The following is a 20,176-nucleotide window of genomic DNA, read 5'->3' on the forward strand; positions in this document are numbered from 1 at the left end:
AATTGGTTTGTTGAAAATTCTTTTTTGGTCCAAAAAATAATTTTGTTGTTTGAAAATTAGATTTTTTTTGTGTTCCCGCGAAAAGTAAAGTGCAAGAGGGAATAGTTTCGCGGACCCAACCGCGGAGTGACGCTAGTGTTTTGGCATGGGTGCCCGTCAAAATGTGACATTAACTATTGTCAGTGAAAAATGCAAATGGCGGCAATTATTCGTACTCAATCTTATTTATTTTTGTGATGAGTGAAAAAATAGACAAATTTTCCATTGCAAGAACGTGCAAAAGGACTCTTATTGAGGATGTGATTGTTTGCAGTTGCGTGTTGTTTTCAGTGTAACCCCCAATGTGCCCCCAAAAGACTGCAGAAAAGGCCACCACCGTTTTGAACAATTTTTTTTTCGATGAAAGAAAAGTGACGGAAGAGAAGTGAGCGATCCGAAAGAGAAGATTCTCATGCAAAAAGTTTTTCACACACACACAACATAAATCGTCGTGGATTTTTGTACGGAACCCAGTCACGGGAATCACGGTGGGGCACCAGGGGTAGCCCCCTTGATTAATCATCTTGGAGAAAAGGCGTCGAAAAAGCGTCAAAGAGTTTTCGGGAGAAGAAGAGAAGAAAAAAAAGGGGGAGAGAAAAGAAAAGATATCCATTGCTCGTAGAAGAGACAGACACACACGGAGAAGACGCAGACGGAAGAACAAATATGTGGTGGTGGTACCTCAAAATTATTATTACAAATTAAGAAAATTTTCCTTTTTTTGTAGTTTTCCCTGAAAGAAAAAACCCAAAACAAAGAGCTGCCCTTTTATCCGCACGACAAATCACTTCCTTCTGGGGCATTGTTGCGTTGATCCTAGTATGCTTTGGAAAGAAAAATAAAAATGCAAGAGAGGACGTGATTTCTTGTAGATAATTGTGGCTGATTTTTCTTTTTTTTTTTTTAATTAAAACATTTTCCTCTAAATTTCTTTGAGAAGAAAATATTTTTGCTTTTGCCTTTTGATAAAATAAGTTGTATTTTATACAATAGAAAATAGATACACACACATTTTTCGCAAATGGCGCGCATTAAGACACTTTTTCTCCTTGATAATTATGCCTCGGTAGTTTAATTTTGTTTTTATTCTATGTCCACCTACAATAATATTCTTATTTATTTATTTTTTTTATGATTATTGTTGTTCTTCATACCACTTACACGCTAATTTTCCTTTTTTTGCATTTTCTCTTTTTTTTTCTATGTTTAATCTATATTAGTTGAATGTTGTGCAAAATGTGCATGTAAAGAAGAGAAGAAAGAAGTTGCTGACAATAATTTTGCCCATTTGTGTGCCCCTGTTTACACGGCAAAGAATCCCTTTTCTGCATAGAGAGTAATATTGTTGGATGTCCCTCTATATTGATTGTGTGTGGGCACCCCCGCGCTCATCATCAAAGCCCACCCACCCCCTCACTCAAGAACAACGACAAAGCACAACGTAAGGTTGTAAGGTATTACAGTTTATATTTATATATATAGAGAGAAATTCTCACAACCTTAGAGACCGTATAAATGCGTCCTGTGTACAAATAGAACAAGGAGCAACAAATAAAGAGAAGCGACTGTTGAATAATCTCAAGCACAATCGCGCAAAAAAAGGGCGCGCACGAGCGCTACGGCAGATGTGGTGGTTGAAATTAAGTCAATTCCGGAGTACCACTGTCCCTGCGAAGGTATCACCTGTGGTGATTGCACATGAATCGCAAGGAATACACCAAATATCTTGTTGGTGCACCAAGGAGGCTCAAAAGGAAAGCAAGCAGGGAACCTTTGGGTGCTGACTGCACTGCCTTACTAAATGTCTGGGTGATATGTGACGAAAATGTCGAAAAATAGGTAAAAAGAAATCCCTCTTCAAACAACTTTTTTTTTCTCTTCTAAATGAATCCATCACCTTTTGACCCCCGCCCCCTTCATTCACACCCCCGCAGATGCAATGCGTTGCAAAAGAAAAAAAAGATGAGTGTGTTGTTGTCTGAGAAAGGCGCGAATCCCGCCCCGTGTGTCTAATTTGATAATTAGAACAATTTAAAATGCGCCACTCTCAGTATTGTATGTATATATAGGTTGTATCTTACTCTTGCGTTCCTCATCTACGCGACTTGCATTATATCGTATACCTATTAGTTTCACGACAATTGCAAAATAAAGTAGAATTTATTAAGATATTAATTAATCTAAAAAATAGTCAATCAATTTAACGTTAATTTACTAATGAAATTTAAAAGAGGCTAGCTGGGATAACAAATATTCTAAAAGAATTTTGCACAAAATTTTGAAGAATTATTTAATCATATTTAATTGTATTTTCCCTTTGTATTAATTTGTATTTGACCATTTGATTTATGTAATTCTCCTGAATAATTAGAAGACCTTTCTAAGGATAATTATTTTAAAGTCTTTATCTTGTTTTTCTTTTTTTTTACAGCCAAATTCTGGTGATCAATTAACTGATAAAAAAATCAAAAGAAATAATTTTGAATATTTTTAGATAGATCTTATTTATAGGCACTCTGAGAGGCCTAATTAAAACTCTCGTGAATATTATGGTATTTTTTAGAATATTCTGCACAGTTTTCTTACTGATTTTGATCAGTAAGTTTTGTGGAAGGTTAAAGAATTCGAATTCACGTTAAAATTTGTATTCCAAAATAAGCAGGATAGACCAGAGAATTCTTTGAAAATCATTTAAAAAATTCTACTTGAGAGATAATTTTTTAAGGTGCATTAGGATTGAAAGGGTTAAGTGTTGTTTTCTTTTTTTTAGGCTCAAATTTGATTAGATTAGATTAGATAAATAGATAAAAAGGATATTTTCTTTCTGATCAAGCTTTTTGTTAGTCGAGGTTTTCTTGGAGTGCTCTCAATATTTAAAAATAAAGTTTAAATGTTTATCCTTGCTTCAAAATATTTTAAAAGAAATCCGAACAAATTTCAATAAATTTAGCATCCATCTGCTGAATGGAATATTGGTACAAATTAACTTTAAATTAATACCGTATACGTATCTATCAAATTGTATAATTGGGTAAAAATATATATATTATACGTACATAGAGCTGCAGATTCAATAGGCGGTTACAGTTGTTGTTTCTCACAGTGAAAGTTTCCACACAGAGAACTTCCAAAAAGTTTTGAGCGGAAAGATATTTTCTGAACGTGACACAAACACTTTTTCACAAATTGGCAATCTTCTTCTATCCTATATAAGTATTTATTGTGAAATATTGAACAGTAAAAGATCTCTTTTCTTGCTTCTATTTATTATTTCATTCCACATTTTATCGGAAATGGAAAGAGGTGTGAGTGATAAGAAAAGGGAAATTCTTTTTGCTGCTAAAAGTTAAAATTTAAAACGAACAAAATTGAGTTCTTTTTTTTTCATAAATTGGAGGGTTAAACCTTTCAAACAATAATTATGTGAATGTGCTTATACGGGGAAAATAATAAGTAAATCAATGAGAATGTGAGAGATGTGGAGGAGAGGAAAGAAGAAAAAAAAAGAAGTAAACTTACAGCACTCGCAAGTAGTCACATTGTGCACTTTCCTTTTCTTTTATAACTTCTAATAAAGACCATTGACTCTTTGAGATAGTAAGATAATCCCACATGAATATCATATTTTGCTATTTACAAATAGGAGAAGTAGATGTAAAAAAAAAGAATGAAACAGCTGAGAATATGAATGAAAACACACGAAACTTGATAGTATATAATTATTTTATTTTATTGTGTAATACTATAAAGTTCAAATGTCTGTTTTTATTTATTTTTCTTTACGAAAATTTAAAAGGTTATGCTTCTTTAAGTTGAATTAAAAAAAATACATTTTTTGGGCACTAAATTAATTTTTTAATTTGCAAGAAAATTCTCTTTCTAATTGTAAGAAAAGAAGAATTAAATATTCTCTCTGACTGATTTATTATTTCGAGCTGAATTTTCAATGCTTCATTCTAGCTCGATTTTATTCCCTTACCTATAGTGGAGCTTAATTGTCAATATTCGAAAAAAAATTAGTGATCATCGCTTATTTTTTTAAAGCTTAATCCTTGATTGCATCCTCTAATTTTGTCCTATTTTAGTTTAAACATAGGTAGTACAAAAAATATTATAAAAAAATAATATGAATTATTAATTTAAATATTTTAATTGTTGAGTGAAAAAGAAAATGATTGTGTTGTCTTTAACAAAATAGTTAAATGTTTTTTTTTTTATGCTTTTCTATTTTGTTTGTTGACTAATATTTTTGTCCTAGTTTCTTCTGCTTAAAATGGGATTAGTTAGCAAAAAGAAAAAAAAAGTATTTGCATTGCAAGAAATGAAAAATAAATCATTATCGCGATACGGAGATTCACTGATAAAGAAGTACATAGCTACAGACCCATATTATGTATAACTTTTATATAATAAAGTCTTAACTACCGAGGATTTGCTAGAAATTTTCTTCACACATGTGGGTTATGATTAAAAGTAAAATTAATATTTTTCTTAAATTTACATTCTTTCCAAAATATTTTCATTCAGAGTGTCGTCTTAAATAAATTTCTGTGTATGTTTATTAAATCTATAAAGATTTCTTACAGAGAGTGTGAGAGTGAGAGGAAGAATAAAAGAATATTTATAGGAAATGTGATAACAATGAGATTCTTTATCTTCATGTAAAGAAGAGAGGGAAAAAATTGTTTAAGTTGTTACAAGGTGTTGAAAAAGAGAGGAAGAGACATTGTAAAATCACAATTTAAAATCTTGAGATAAGTTATTTTGTGTTTTATCTGTATTACATTCTCATCAACTCTTAAATATTTGATATTATTTATGTGAAAGACCTTATCAATCCCCCATAAAGTTCCACGTTTAATATCAACGTGAAAACGGAAGACCTTTCATAGATTAATTATGTTTTCAATTAATTCTTGCTCTGAGGAGGGTCTTTTTTTAGTCTCTCTCGACTCTCTCTCTCTCTTTCTCTCTGTAAATTTTCCAGCAGAACTCCTACTTAACTTAATCTTACTTAATGCTTAAAAATAAACTTCCAAATGAACAAAATAATAGTAAAAAAAAATATACATATTGCCCAAGAAAACTCTACACAAAAGGAAACATTTGAAGTTCATGACGAAAAATTAATAACATTCATGCATTATAGATGAATAGAGGTACCTACCTACCTCTATACCTGTAGTACTTATGTTCCACAGAGCAGACAGACTAATGTTGCCATAGAAAGAGAAATGTCTATACAGAGAGACACAACACAAATACATCAATTCAATATGCTCTCTTGGTCATCTTTTTTTTTTTAATAATTTTCATAAATAATTTGACAAAATATTTTGCAAAAAATCATATCATTTAGTAAGAAGGAAAAACCTATTACTTGACGATGCTACGGTGCTTATCTCGGGAATTTTCAACGTGTTTTGCTCGTCGCACTTTCATATATAACGTACTACATACTTAAGCAGACGATTCTCACAAAAGTCCGCCCCCCTTCTTATAAATGTTGACTCATTTTCCCAATGAATTTATCATGCTTTAAAGTGTAATGTATTTTGTTCTATTCTTTTCCTAGTTTTCAATTTAATTTAAAACTTTTAATCTTACAAAATGTTTTGTTATTTTCGTGTTCGATCATTAGAATATTCTTGAAAAAAAGAAAGAAATGAAGATAGATAGATAGATGAGAATTATTTCAGCATTGCAATTTTTTTCTCCTTCAGTCAATATTTATACAAAGTTGATGTCAAAATGAGGTTCTATATACATACTGACTTATACTTCATCACCAGATAAACCTTTAGAAGTTTTTTTTTCTTTAATTTAATTTTCTTGCAATGCTTTCCACAAGAGAATTTCATATACAATGTATATAAAAATAAATGGTGAAGTTTATAAACATATAAATGGGTGAATGAAAATGTATATATATATTTATATTATCTCCAATTCAACCACATTTTCGTACATAATGTGGGGATGTATGAATTTATTGCGTGTCTCCCATAAATCACCAAAGCGTTACAGAATTGATATGCAACAGATTTTTTTTGTGAGCAACGTCGCTGTTTTGATAGAGAGTATAGAGAAGAGAAGAATGAAAAAAAAAAGCTTTTGTGCCGGAAAATTTATCAAGAGGAGGGTAATTTTTGTTAAAGATGATTTTGTGCTACAAAAAAAAAGTATTTTCATCTCAAGTAAAATAAAAAATTGCAAAATAAAACGCATCAAGATAAATCACTCAAGCACATCCAATATGGCAAATAATATTAAACCTCAATTTATCTGTGAGAATCTATCCATTGCAATATGGAAAGATTGAAGAAGACACTCTGAAAAGAAAAATGTTTTTTTTTTAATAAAAATAAAAGAAGAAAATTGCTGTTTTGTGTGTAGTTTGTGTACTAAATTAGTAACATTGTTTTGTGTTGTTGTTTTTTTTTTTGTATTGAAAATATTAAATATAGGAAATATACTGTATGTTGTAGTTTGTTGCGCCAAGAATAAATGTATGATAAATGTCTTATATAGAACATTACACAAGTATAAATAGAACCTTGTCTATGACCATAATATACTTCTCTATTAAATATATTTCTTTTTCTGTATGAATATAGTTTACAGACTTGATAAATATTGATTGTATAATTAATTGCTACCTCTGTTGCTTTACTATTTTTTTTTTCGGAAAAAAAAAACAGAATGGATGATTCTGAGAGAATGGAGCGCAGAGAAAGGGATAAACAAGCAAGAGCATTGCTTTCTGCCCAAGTACCAGAAGCAGAATCAACACAACTTTTTGCTGCACCGATCCGGGTAAGTTAGTCAGCACCATAATCTTTCTTTCTTTTTTTTTCTACCTTCTATCCTTCATCAACATTTTCTATTTTTGCGCGAAAAAAATCCATGCCCACAAGATAAATTTTAATTGTGTTTTTTTTAAGAAAGAATGAATGAATACAATTGCATTTAAAGATAATCTACAATATGTCTGTGAGGTTTACAGCTCTAAAATAGTTTTACATCTTTCATTATAAATGAAGTTTTTTTTTAATGTCTTGATTAGAATGTTAATTTCTTGGGTAGAAGAATTAAATTAGAAGAAATTAATTTAAAGAGAAATTACTCAGAAACAATTCTTTAGAACAAATATGTAAAGAATTTATCGTAATATAAAATTAAACCGAAGCTTATTTTCTTTTAATTCATAATCTTTCTTAGAGCTTTTATTTGTTTATTTATTTTTAATAAATAATAATTAAAATGACAAAATGTTATTAGCTTTCGCCATCTGAGGGTGATCGCCGGATCCAGTCAAAATTGGGTGATTTTTCTGTGGCAAAACATTTGATGGAAGACCATAAGCGTCTATTTGGTGTATCACAAACCCCACAGACGCCACGTCAATTTCCATCACAGAGCAGCAGCAGTAGTAGTGGCAACAGCAGTAGTGGCAGCGGCAGTAGCAATTCCACCTCGTCCTCCTCTTCATCATCTGTAGCCCTGTCTAACCAGTCACAACAGCAATTAGCAACGAGCAGCAGTAGCAATAATAGTTGTGCAACGACGGGACCAGGAACCACAAATAGTGGGAATAGTAATAATGGCACAATACCCAACAATCGTGCCTCAACGCAACATTACTATCAGCAACAACCACCGCGATTCCCAAAGCCAGCTGATAGTAAATCGGCCTACAATGGTAGAGGTGTCTACCAAGGACAATTTGTCAAGCACGATGTAATGAGTTTTTCTCTCTTTTTTTTTAAGTCTTTAAACTTCAGATTTCCGGGTTTTTCTCAGGATTTACTGGATGGATTTTGATGGGGTAAAAAGCAAATGAAAGAGGAAGTATCATCGATAAATGTACCGGAACGAATTTTTGAATTTCCATTCGGAAGCTATGAAAAGTGCACAAGAATATTTTTCTACTTTTCTCAGCCTTAAAGTTGAAATTCAAAATTCTGTTCTGGTACATTGTTCGTTGATGCTTTTTCTTTCATTTACTTTTTACCCCATCAAAATCCACCCAGTAGATTATGAGAAAAACCTACCTTTGTGTTTGGAACTTTTCCACAGTCACTGAAGAAGGCTCTGTGTAAAGCCGAATGCTCTGGGATGAAAACTCTGGTGTTTTAATCTCAAACTATACCGATCCAAGACGAAAAAACCGGAAATCTGAAGCCTTCAAATCATGTTGGTGAAACAATAAATAAGTCTCTAAATTAACACGTTGTTGTTTTCACATTAGATCCATTCGGGCGCCATGAGTGCTCCAAAGGCTCCTGGACCACCACCACCTCTGTCATCGTCGTCGTCGTCGTCGTCCCAGCAGTTGGGGGGTCATCTGCCAAATGGACGTACAATGGGTGACAAGCAATCCACAGCAATGATACCAAATGGTAGCCTCAGAGGTACATTGAAGCCATCACGGCTACCAATGACCTCAATTCCACCAGTTAATCCTCTGGGGACGCCGGCAAGTGTGGGCGAAGTGAGGGATATTCTAAAGGAAATGACTGAGACGGTGACACCAGTTACGGGAATTGCAGCAACACCTCGCACAGAATTTGATACGAAATTTGCATTTGGTGCTGCAGGATTGCCTCAATACAAGGTTAGTTTGTTTGTTTTTCTCATTAAAAAGAATTGATTTTTTATTGAATTTGCAAATTTAATAAAAATCAGTGCAATGGAAGAATTAGAAAAAAAGAGAAAATATTGGGTCAGGTTTCAACCATATTATACCTTTTACTAATTGTATTTACTCGCGTGGAGACTCACACAGAGACCTAGACTGGAAGAGAGGGAAAAGGGGGAAAAGTGTCGTCTCTTGTTGTTTTTGTCTTTTATGAGTTCACAGAAACAAACTTGTTAATTCTTCATCGTAATAGTTAAGAGGGAGAGAGAGAGAAAACTCAATTATAGTGTTACAATACAATAATCAATTTTCCATTTTTGTTTATATATAAATAGTATACGGAACTACCTCCACTGTTTACACCTACCGCCAATCGAAGTTCCTCAAGACCAAAGTAAGTACTCTTCTTAACAAAGGTCGCAAGAAGAAGTGCATCCAATAAATGAATTACTTTGTCCTTTCAGTGATCTCGTGAATGAACCCAATGTCTCCGATAGTGACGATGGGGAGCGCAAAAAGCAAACAACAGAGGCGTAAGTGATTTATTTTCAAACAAAGTGCTTGATCTTTTCCAAAGAATTTTTAATATTGATTTTTTCTCTCTCTAAAATTTCATTTAGAATGTCTCCAAACAATGATAATTCAAGTGAGAGTGATGAATCTGCATCAAGTGGAGAATCCTCGAGCGAAGAATCAAATAACGGAATGAAGTTAGAACCAACAAACCGTGAGTAAAATTTTTTTTGTTAAATTAAAATTATAAATCACAAATTAATTACTTTTTTTATTGGTGATGATTTAAAAAAAAAACAGAAAATAGTCCATCGTCGAAATTGGAACAGTGGAGTTTGATAAAATTTGTAAATCCACATGTGCAAAATGATGCATCGCAACCACTAACACAGGAACCATCACCGCAAATGGCGATAAAGAATGAACGCGATGAGGAGAATCAAGCGTTTCAGGCTCAGGCGCATCTTATAAAACAGGAACTATACCAAACGGAGGTGAATGAGGAGAGTCATGATGTACAGCAAATTCCATCGAGTGATACCAATACGAGGTTTGAATGACTTTTTTTTAAAATCTTTTGGCAAGAAGAATTTATTAAATGAAAAACTCATGAAATTATAAAAAAATACGCCGAAAAAAGAATTTTTGATTTTTTTTTGGAGAATATCCTGCAAAATATTTAAAAAGAATATTCAAATTACGAATATTTTTTTCCAGATAATTTTTTCTTTATTCCAGAATTTTCAATTTAATTAAAATTGATGTGTTTCTAGCATGATTCTAAACTATTCTAATTCTCCATTTAATATTCAAAAAACAAAATAACATCTTCCCAAATTTCTTCAATTTTGACCTTTTCTTTCTTCTCAATTATTCATTTTACATTTTACTAAAAAAAAAAGATCTTTTAAAAAAAAATTAGTGAGAGAGAGAGGAAATTTATTTTGCATCTCTTTGGTGTGCTTTAGGTATGAGCAATCATTGGCAATACCCACGGTGACGAAAAGCCCATCAAAGAGTCCCGATGCACATAGTAATTCCGAAAATTTTGAATCTGATGAAATTGAGAGTGTTCTGGCTGAAGTGAAGGAGATTGCCACGATAAAGCCAATCTCAAGTTTCTCCGATACAGATGAAAAGGTAACGGAGAAATGCGTGAAGAAGGTGCGTGATAAGCGCCGAAGACGCTCACATCAGACAGCAGCAACACCACAAAGTGATTCAAGTGATGATGATGGTGGTTTTGGGAGTACAGGGAAGAGTAGGAGTCGCTCAAAGTCCACCGATAAGGAGATGATGCGTGTGCGGAGGACACAAAAGAAGAAGCAAATTGGTGCAACAGCGACGACAGCGGTGTCAATTGGTAGTGGACCTAATGCCGTAGTGACAAATACAGTGCCTAAATCAACCCCACCAGCTACAAAGAAGGAAGCAGCAGCAGCAGCAGCATCCAAGGGTACGAAGAAGGTGATAACACGACGTTTGGGTGGAGGAGCACGAAGGAATTCAGCTGTGAAGAGTCGTGAAACATTGGAAACAACATCATCATCCAGTGATGATGATAGCCCCAATAATAGTGACGGTGGTAATGTGCGCAATGAGGATTTTGATTTGAATCTCGATGATGGGAAGACAACAAGAGTGCCTGGAAAGATTACCAATAAGCATCACGCAGTTAGTTTAATGGCAGTCACACAGAATCGTCCATCATCGCGGGGGCATGCGAAGCAATCTAATGATGATAATTCGTCAATTTCATCAACAACAAGTCGCGAAGAGTGAGTTTTTCTTCTCTTTTTTTTTTTTACTTTTGAAGTATTTTTGCAGCAGGATGCAACCCGGAGATTTTACCATCCCCCACCCAACCCCTGTTTTTTTTATATAATTTTTTTTTATATCAGAACTTTTTTTATTAAAAAAAATAAGTTTTTATTTTTTTTGAGCCAGGCCTAAGTTTACTTAAACCAGGTTTCAGTTTTAATCTAAAGTTTTTTGTTAAATGTTTTCTAGACCTAGCCTGACTATTAAAACCTGACTATTAGACCTAACCTGACTATTAGACCTAGCCTAACTATTAAAACTGTAAAGCTTCATCTTAAACAATTATAATGTAAATTGTGTAACACCTTAAAAAATGTAAGTTTGACTTAAGAAACAAGGCTGAGTCGTTTATAAGGCCAGGCCTATTTTTCTTAGGCTAAACCTTCGTTCCTTTAGGTTAGACTTTTAAGACGCATTCAGACTCGGTTCAGCCCTGATCTAACCTTGAAACCTTAAAAGCCTGACCCTAAAAAATCTTAAGTCTAGTTTACAACAAAGACCTTGCTTAAAAATCTTAGAACTGACTTTAAAAACTTTAAGCTAGTTTGAAGAAAACTGTAGTCTAGGTCAAAGAAGTGTATTCTGGTTTAGAAAAACTCTGATCTGACTTAAGAGGATTTTCCTTTACATAAAAAAAAAACGAAAATTCCTAAATTACAGAGTCTTCCAAAATCCATTTCAATGTTTTTTTTCCCATTAAATAGACACCTTTCATCACCCCGAAGTGCTGCACGTCCCTCAGTATCGCCGCGAAATCGTCTTTTATCACCCATAAGTAAACTCTCGTCGTCCTGTGATGAAAATTCAGATGCAACTGATAGCGATAGTATTCGGGAAGAGAGGGTAAGTTTTCAAATTTAAGTTTAATTTTTTTTCCCAAATTTCTTTTACAAATTATTTATTTTTTTATATAGAAAATTCGGGATAAGACAAAAAGTGATAAAAATAAAAGTGATACACTGCGGAAGCTCTTTTCGGGCTTTAAAGGTGAAGGCGGTGCCAAAGGAAAGGGTCAAGTGGTGATTGTTGATCATTCAGAAGATTCTCACGTAAGTTTTTTTTTCTTCATTTAAGAGGGGTCTCTTGGGAAAATTGGTTACAATTTACACATTTTTAATGCTGTAATTTTTGAGTTTTTTTTTTTCTAAAACCTGATTTTCCGATGTTGGCCACGTTTGTAGCCTAATTATTGAAGTGTAAGAAAATCACTTTTCGCCATCTTAGGTGTGACGCCATCTTGTGATTTTTCGCCTTTTCCACAGAACTGCCCTAAACACAAAGGTAAGTTTTTCTCATGATCCACTGGATGGATTTTGATGGGGTAAAAAGCAAATGAAAGAGGAAGAATTAGCGAAGAATGTACCAGAACAGATTTTTGAATTTCAACTTTAAAGCTGAGAAAATTAGAAAAATATTCTTGTGCACTTTTCATAGCTTCCGAATGGAAATTCAAAAATTCGTTCCGGTACATTGTTCGTTGATGTTTCCTCTTTTATTTGCTTTTTACCCCATCAAAATCCATGCAGTAGATCCTGAGAAATACTTACTTTTGTGTCTTGAGGAAAATCTCAAGATGGCGGAAAGTGATTTTCTTACTCTTCAATAATAGGTCTTTAAATGTGACCAACGTCGGAAAATCAAGTTTGAGAACCCCCCCTTAATGTTTTTAATTTTTTATCGTGAGAAATTTTGAATGAAAAAATTTAAATGTTTGTAGATTCAGTCAAAAGATGAGGGATTTGCATCGGAGAAATTCCTTTCGCCGTATTCATCAAAATACGGTGGTGCAGGCAGCATAGGTGGGGGGAATGTGACAAAAGTATCTGCGAGTGATCAAAGTGCAACAGTTGCAGTGAAGCAATTACTGTGTAGAATTGATTTGTCACGCCTCAAGCGGATACCACATCCATCACCAAATCAAGTGTTGCCTGTTGTGCAAAAGAGCCCAAGAAAAGGGTCAAAGCATCATGGGGAGCCAAAGAGTCCAACAACGTGGAGTCAATCACGTGGTGGAAAGAATTCTAGCAGTGAAGGTGGTAAAGGTGCATCACGTCAAGATGGGAATCAGGTGGAGAATGGGAGACTTGTGGGGATGGCAGCAGGAGGAGTAGTACAAGAAGGCAATAATAAAACAACAACAACAACATGTGATCAATTGATGGTGAATCGTATCAATGCGACAACAGCAACGACACTATCACTGTCCCAAGTGACACAATCACCGAAAAATTTGCCAAATGATCACAAATCAACCCACAATAATAACAATAATAATAATAACAGTATAAAGAGGGAATCCATCAAGTCTGAATACACAAATTCCGACATCACGGGCAATTCACCACGAATTGATGACAAAGGTAGCCTATACGGTGGGAAACTTGGCACCTTCAATGGTGGCAGTATAAAGAGGGAAAAGTTGAGTGAGACAAAGGCTGATTTCTACACAACACCCAATAGTGGTGGTGGTGGTGCATCAACAACGGACCTTGATGTGAAGCAGGGAAAATTGACGGGGGAATGTGTACCGAAAGAGCGTAAAAAGCGAAGATCCAGCTCCGGAAGTGGATGCATAAAGAGTAGTAAGAAGCGTAAGAATGGATCACAAAATGAATTAATTCACGAAACACCACCAACGAATCACGATAGGATAGAGACTGTTGTGTACAGAGATGTGGAGAAGAAGATCTACTATTCATACTTTGAATGTACAAATGAAAGTGATAGCGGCAGGGAGGATAAGTAAGTAATCAAAGAAAACTAAATAAATAAATACATTTCATCCACATAAATCAATAATTAAAAAAAAAATTAAATAGAATCATTAATTTATCAACTCACTGAAATAATGCGCGAAATCTTTCAGCATTACAATTAATTGCAGGGGTCAGAGTACATACTTGCTGGAGGCACAACGTCTAAAACATGCTGCCGACAAGGAGACTGAGCACTTGGCCCAGGCAATGACCTACCTAGAAGCGGTACTCTATTTCATATTGACGGGTGATGCCATGGAGAAGGAATCTCTAACAGAGCGATCAGCTTTTACAATGTATAAAGATACTCTGAAGCTCATAAGGTGAGAAAGTTTTTTTTATTCTATTGATTTGAAAAGAATCTTCTAATGCTAATTAACTTTTTTTTTAATATCAAATTAAGGTACATTTCGTCAAAGTTTCGAAGTCAACAGCAAGTTCATACGATGCAGGGAAATATTCACAGTAAAGTGGCAATTTTGAGGTAAGCAAAAGATTATTATTGAATTGGTTGCAATGATAAGAAAACGAGAGAGAGAGAGAGAGGGACAGAAATTAATAATTTTTATTTTGTTGTGTGTGCGCAGTTTACGGTGCCAGTCGCTGCTGTATTTGAAGCTCTATCGAATGTGCAAAGTAGAAGTGAGGGACGTACAAAAGATTATTGGGGAGCACACAACAAAGCGCAATACTGATTTACCAAATGGAAATACTCCATCTCCAATATCACCATCTACGGCTGTTCAGGGACAAGTAAGGAATATTCTATTCTTTCTTGAAAATTAATTTTTTGTGTCGTATTCAAATAATTTTTTTTTTAAATTAGAATATGGGTGGAACAACTGGTGGCCAAATGGTTTCACATCAGGTCTACAATGCATTTCAGCGACAACACACTTTTCTCCATTATTTAGTCAATTGCCATGATTATTGGGATCAAGCTGATATTCTTGTAACAAAAGGAAATCACACAGGTGAGTGGAAAGAGCAAGAAAAAAAATTATAGGGCGGAATTCACTATTCAATCGGGATTAAAAATTTAAGTCGGTCTTAAGGTTCTGAGTTTTTTTTTAAAGTCTGGATTAAAATTTTCAAGTCGGTTTTAAGGTTTTAAGTCAGTATTTTAAGTCTGAATTAAAACTTTTAAATCGGTCTTAAAGTTTAAAGTTAGTTTTCTTAAGTCTGAATTAAAACTTTAAGTCGGTCTTAAGGTTTGAAGTTAGTTTTCTTAAGTCTGAATTACAATTTTTAAATCGGTTTTATAATTTGTAGGTCTGTCTTAAAATTTGTAAGTAGATCTTGAAATTTTTAAGTCAGATTAACAGATTGTATATTTTTTAGTAAATTTTACAAATCATGTTTGGAGATTGTCAGATGCACTTTTAGGAACTTAAAAAATTGAAAAGTGTATACTTATTTGCTGATTTTAAAGTGCAGGAGCAATGGAATTTCAGACTTTAAATAATTGACTAAAAACCTTAAGACCGAATTAAAAATTGACTTAAATTTTTGAAGCCCGACTCAGCAGTGAATTCCACCCATAATTTGAGAAAACTCTTATTTTTTTTAAATTTAAAAACTTCAAATAATTCTTTGTGTAGAATTTTTTATCAACTTGGACCACGAAAATGGACCCATGACGCTTCACAGTTCAATGTCAGGTGCTGTTAAGTACGTTAAAGCCGGTCTGCAGAAATTGCGGCAAACGTGTCAAGTATGAGAATATCTTGACAATTTGAATTAATAATTTTATATATATTTTTTTTATTATATTATTTCTTCTAATTATTATTATTATTTAATCGTAATTTAGCGTATTTGGGGTTTTTTTTTTTCTAAAGAAATCTTTCTTTACAAAAAAAAAACTTTAAATGTGCATCAATTTTTGAAATTTCTTTTGTTTTCTAAAAGAAAAGAAAAACAAGATCATATTATAATCACTTAATGGACTTCTAAAGAAAGAAAAAAAATAATGAAAGACATGAAATCCGGAAAAGCTGTGGGGTAAAAAGATTTATTCTTATCTTTTTTTTTATATTAACTACAATTTAGATAGTTTTTGAAATATAAATAGGAATGTGTTATTTTTTTTTGTTATTTTATTTATTTTTTTATTATTTAAGTGAAGAGAAAAACTCAATGTTTTTATACGGAAACTTGTATAAAAGAAATATTATGCAGTATCGTTTCAAACTTAAAGAAATAACGATCATTTTGACTTTGCAAACCTCTTTTCATTTGACTTTAAAAGATTGAGAGTTTGTTTACAATTTGATATTTAAATTTTTAAATTGTTTTGCCTACAAATAGAATTAGATTTTTTAAAAGATTTCAACAGAAAAGATTTTTTTCTTTAAATTTATTAAGAAAAGTTTGCAAAGGAAATTTTGACGTAAAAAAACAAGAAAAGATTTGGAACAATACTGTACTACCTAATATTGTTTTAGCAATTTTAAATAATGAGAAATAAACCTGTAGGTAACTTCTTCGGGATAAGAGTAGGGAAAAAAAAGAGAGTTATATAAAATAATGATAATATATTTAAAATAAAGAAAAATAAAACACAAAGAAGTCATTTAAAGTGAATTTTTCTGTAAATATTACTTTGATATTAAAAAAAAAACAGAAAGAAAATGCGAGAGAACTTTTACATAAACTATAGGCATTGTATAAAGCAGTTTTATAGATTATAATTTTAGGGATTTTTTTTTAATCTAATAGCAATTACTTAATTTTCTAATTTATTTTATTTTTCATAGAAACAAAAAAAACTGCTAATGTAGGATAAATTACAAAATTTGCAGCAGCTCTATTTTTTCTGAAATTTAAATATTTATATGTATAAATACATGTGAGAAAAAATACAATGAAAGTTTTCAATCAAAAGTTACTATCAAAAGTGAAGGAAATCCAACTTTTTTTTTCACGGCCATTTAGGGAGTTCAGAAGGATGATAAAATGAGAATCTTTCAATAAGGGGGGTCTCTTTTGCGAGCTGGTGAAGTTAAATGTTTTTATTTTTCTTGGGGTTTTTCTTAAACTTGGTTTTCAAGTGTTGGCCACATTTAAAGACTAATTATTGAAGAGTAAGAAAATCACTTTCTGCCATCTTGTGATTTTCCTCAAAACTCAAAGGTAGGTTTATCTCAGGATATACTGGGTGGATTTTCATGGGGTAAAAAACAAATGAAAGAGGAATCATTAGCAAAGAATGTACCGGAACAATTTTTTGAATTTCGACTAGGACGTTGAGAAAAGTCAATAAGAATATTTATCTACTTTTCTCAACTTCTGAGTCGAAATTCAAAAATCTGTTCTGGTACATTCTTTGCTAGTTCTTCCTCTTTCATTTGCTTTTTACCCCATCAAAATCCATCCAGTAGATCCTGAGAAAAACCAACTTTTGTGTTTTAGGGTAGTTCTGTAGGAAAGTCGGAAAATCACAAGATGGCGTCGCACATAAGATGGCGAAAAGTGATTTTCTTACATTTCAATAAATAGGCTACAAATGTAACCAACATCGGAAAACCAGGTTTAAGAAAAACCTCAAAAATTATAACATTAAAAATGTGAAAATTCCTAACAATTTTCCTTAGAGACCCCCCTTAAGCCAATTTATTTAAAAATAAAGTTTTTTTTTCAACATTTGTGTGTGAAATATAGCATTGATGCAGGTTAGAGGAGAGACAATAAATCAAACATTTCAATTTTCTCAAATGAAAAAAGGAAGAAAAGTAAATAGGAAATTTTCAATCACAACCACAAAGTCCATACGTTAACTCATTTACCTCTCGATGTGTATTTCATTGTATCCCCGCAAATCTCTCTGTAAACATAAATATTCCTTTTTCTATAAACACACAAAACACAAATAATGGGAATTTTTTTTTACAAAAAATCTGTATTTCCTAAATGTTGCTCATAGCAGTGTAAAAAAAAACAAGAAATAATTTGAACAGGAATAGGGACGGAAGATTGAGCGAAAAAAAAATTTTTCAGCTGTGATTCTATCAGAAATCAACTCAAATTATTGAATTACGCAAACTAAAGCGGCTCAAATTTAAGTTTAAGATCGTCCGAACGTTAAGAGTGGGTGAAGTTTGAATGAAATTAAAAAAAATATTTCAAATTTATTGCATTTATCTACCAAATGCTCAAGCTATTGGTCAAATTATAAACCTCAAACTCATTTTGGAAGAATTCTGAACTAAATTTTCATTTTTCTTTTTGGTTTCTTATGTTTGACCCTAAAGAAAATTTCATCCTTTGATTTTTTTTTAATAAGGGTCCACAAAAATAATTGTGGGGTCCCAATAATTAAATTCTAGCTTAGCTGACTTCAAATTTATCTTCCAAAATGTTGAATTGACTATTTTAATGAATCACAGCTGTATAAGAGAAATAGATTACCTGCGTCTCTGTCTTAGAAAGGAAGAAGAAAAAAACCTGAAAGAACCATAAATAGGATTAAAGAAAAAGAAATTACCTTACGTATACCAAGAGTGAGAATTAAATGGTAAACTATGTGTTATCGATGACATTCTAAAGAAGTTTGATCGAGTTAAAGAAATTTGTTTGGTTTTATTATTTTTTCTATCTATGTTTTTATTTTTTGAATAATTTTAAATAGTCTGATAATATTTTTTGCGCAGAGTCAAAAATTTTTAGTTGATTTCTTATCTTTTACTTATTATTTCATGAATATTTTCATTCAAAAAATATAATGAATTATTGGATTTCTTTTAAAAGTTTTTTTTACTTCTATTTTAATTTTTTGAAAAACAAAAAAAAAACAATTTGCAATTCCTCTGTAGGATCACTTGAAATCGCTTTTTAGGGACGCTTGTCAGGGAATTCTAAGAATAAAAAAATAAATAAATTTCCTTAACCAAGATTTAAACAAATCTTTCTCCTTTCTTTTTACGTTTAAAATAAAAATCTTTGATCTATTATTAAAATTTCTTTTAAATCGTTTGAAAGTTATATTTTGGAATAATATTTTGGAATTTTTGAATGTTTTATTAAGCAAAGCTTGATTGCAAAAATATCTATGAGATTTTCTTAATGTATACAAGTATTTGGTTCTCTTCTAAATTATATCTTTTTTTTTAATAAATAAATAAAATCAATATTTTTTTTTGTTTTTTTTTATTTGAAACGGGACCAAACTATTTATTTTACCGAAAACTATAATTTTTCCTAAAATGTTTATTTGATTTTAATTTTCATTTCAAAAAGTGACTAATTGAAATGATAAAAGAAATAAGTAATTAATTGTGCATAAAAACCGTTTAAATTGAATTTAAAAAAAAAAAGAGGAAAAAGTCACTGAAAGGGGAATTCAAACTACCAACTCAATAAAAGGGAGAAATTTGATTAAAAAAAAAGTTAATCAAACACCAAATAGTTTGGTATTAAAACTATTAAAAATAATAAAATACTTTCTCTATAAGGTATAGAGGAAGAATTTGTTAATATGTAGTGAGCCGAGATAAATTAATATGGGAATTTTGGGAAAAGATAGATGCAGCAAAAAGAAAGAATCTAGTGCATTGTGTATATAGTTAGAAGGTGAAACGATGCAAATGTAGTTATTACATAAAAATAAATTTTTATATTAAAAAAAATGAACACACACAAGATTAAGCGAAATGAAGCAAAGAGAAATGAAAAGGATCTGTAGGATCTTAAGAGAAAAAAAAGAAGTAATTCATTGCATTAAATTAATACCTAGATTAGGACTAATTTACACTCTACTATCTATAAACATACATATAAATATATTTTAGGACATGAAGAATGAATGTAAAGTGAACAAAAAAAACATATAAGCAACAATATTGTAATTTAACTGAAAAGTGCGTGCGAAAGGATTGAAGAAGAAAAACAAGAACGAAACAACATTTAAAAGAAAATATTTTTATTTGTACAAAGTGATTTTTATGCAATTTAAATAAAAAAAAACAAAGAAAGTGAAAGAGAAGTAAATATAACAAAAAAAGTATAGATATATTATCAAAAAAAATAATGACGAGCAAATTGATACAAACATTAGTATTTTACTACGTTGAATAAAAGGAGAATGAGAAATGAAATTTTGTGTCTTTCTCTCAATTTTCTCATCCTTCTTTATTTTTTTTTTAAAATACTCTTTTGCATTTTTAGTTTTCTCTCGCGACGGTTCGAAGTATCTTCTACACTGCATTGATTTGACGGGGTGAATAGAATCACATTATTGGTTTAAATTCATTTAAAAATTTAATTTTAATTTTTAATCTTGTTGAGGGGGATCTCTTAGGCAAATTGTTGGAATTGACATATTTTTAATGTTTTATTTTTCTTGGGGTTTTTCTTAAACTTGGTTTTCCAATGTTAGTTAGATTTGTAGCCTAATTATTCAAGTGTA

General features: G+C 31.8%; 2 protein-coding genes across 15 annotated transcripts in view; one reads left to right on the forward strand and one right to left on the reverse strand.

The window, feature by feature from the left end:
• Positions 1 to 20,176, reverse strand: part of LOC129788401 (N-acetylgalactosaminyltransferase 7) — a 783,634-nt gene that overhangs the window by 124,975 nt on the left and 638,483 nt on the right. The window lies entirely within an intron of this gene.
• Positions 171 to 19,437, forward strand: LOC129788384 (AF4/FMR2 family member lilli-like). 14 transcript variants are annotated; one of them, XM_055824370.1, is made up of 19 exons: positions 171 to 716; positions 1,260 to 1,493; positions 1,576 to 1,878; positions 6,741 to 6,855; positions 7,321 to 7,779; positions 8,291 to 8,656; positions 9,016 to 9,074; positions 9,145 to 9,213; positions 9,301 to 9,407; positions 9,494 to 9,743; positions 10,162 to 10,971; positions 11,719 to 11,857; positions 11,929 to 12,063; positions 12,732 to 13,756; positions 13,881 to 14,093; positions 14,174 to 14,254; positions 14,358 to 14,523; positions 14,597 to 14,744; positions 15,372 to 19,437. In XM_055824370.1, exons 3-19 carry the CDS (start codon positions 1,865 to 1,867, stop codon positions 15,488 to 15,490), a joined length of 4,275 nt encoding a protein of 1,424 aa, XP_055680345.1. In that variant the 5' UTR covers positions 171 to 716; positions 1,260 to 1,493; positions 1,576 to 1,864; the 3' UTR covers positions 15,491 to 19,437. The 14 variants fall into 14 exon arrangements, with proteins under 14 accessions (XP_055680345.1, XP_055680343.1, XP_055680350.1 ...); XM_055824368.1 differs by having other exon boundaries at positions 1,260 to 1,480; positions 1,544 to 1,878; XM_055824375.1 differs by having other exon boundaries at positions 171 to 713.

Source organism: Lutzomyia longipalpis, chromosome 2, assembly GCF_024334085.1.
Source record: "Lutzomyia longipalpis isolate SR_M1_2022 chromosome 2, ASM2433408v1".
Lineage (NCBI taxonomy): Eukaryota > Metazoa > Arthropoda > Insecta > Diptera > Psychodidae > Lutzomyia > Lutzomyia longipalpis.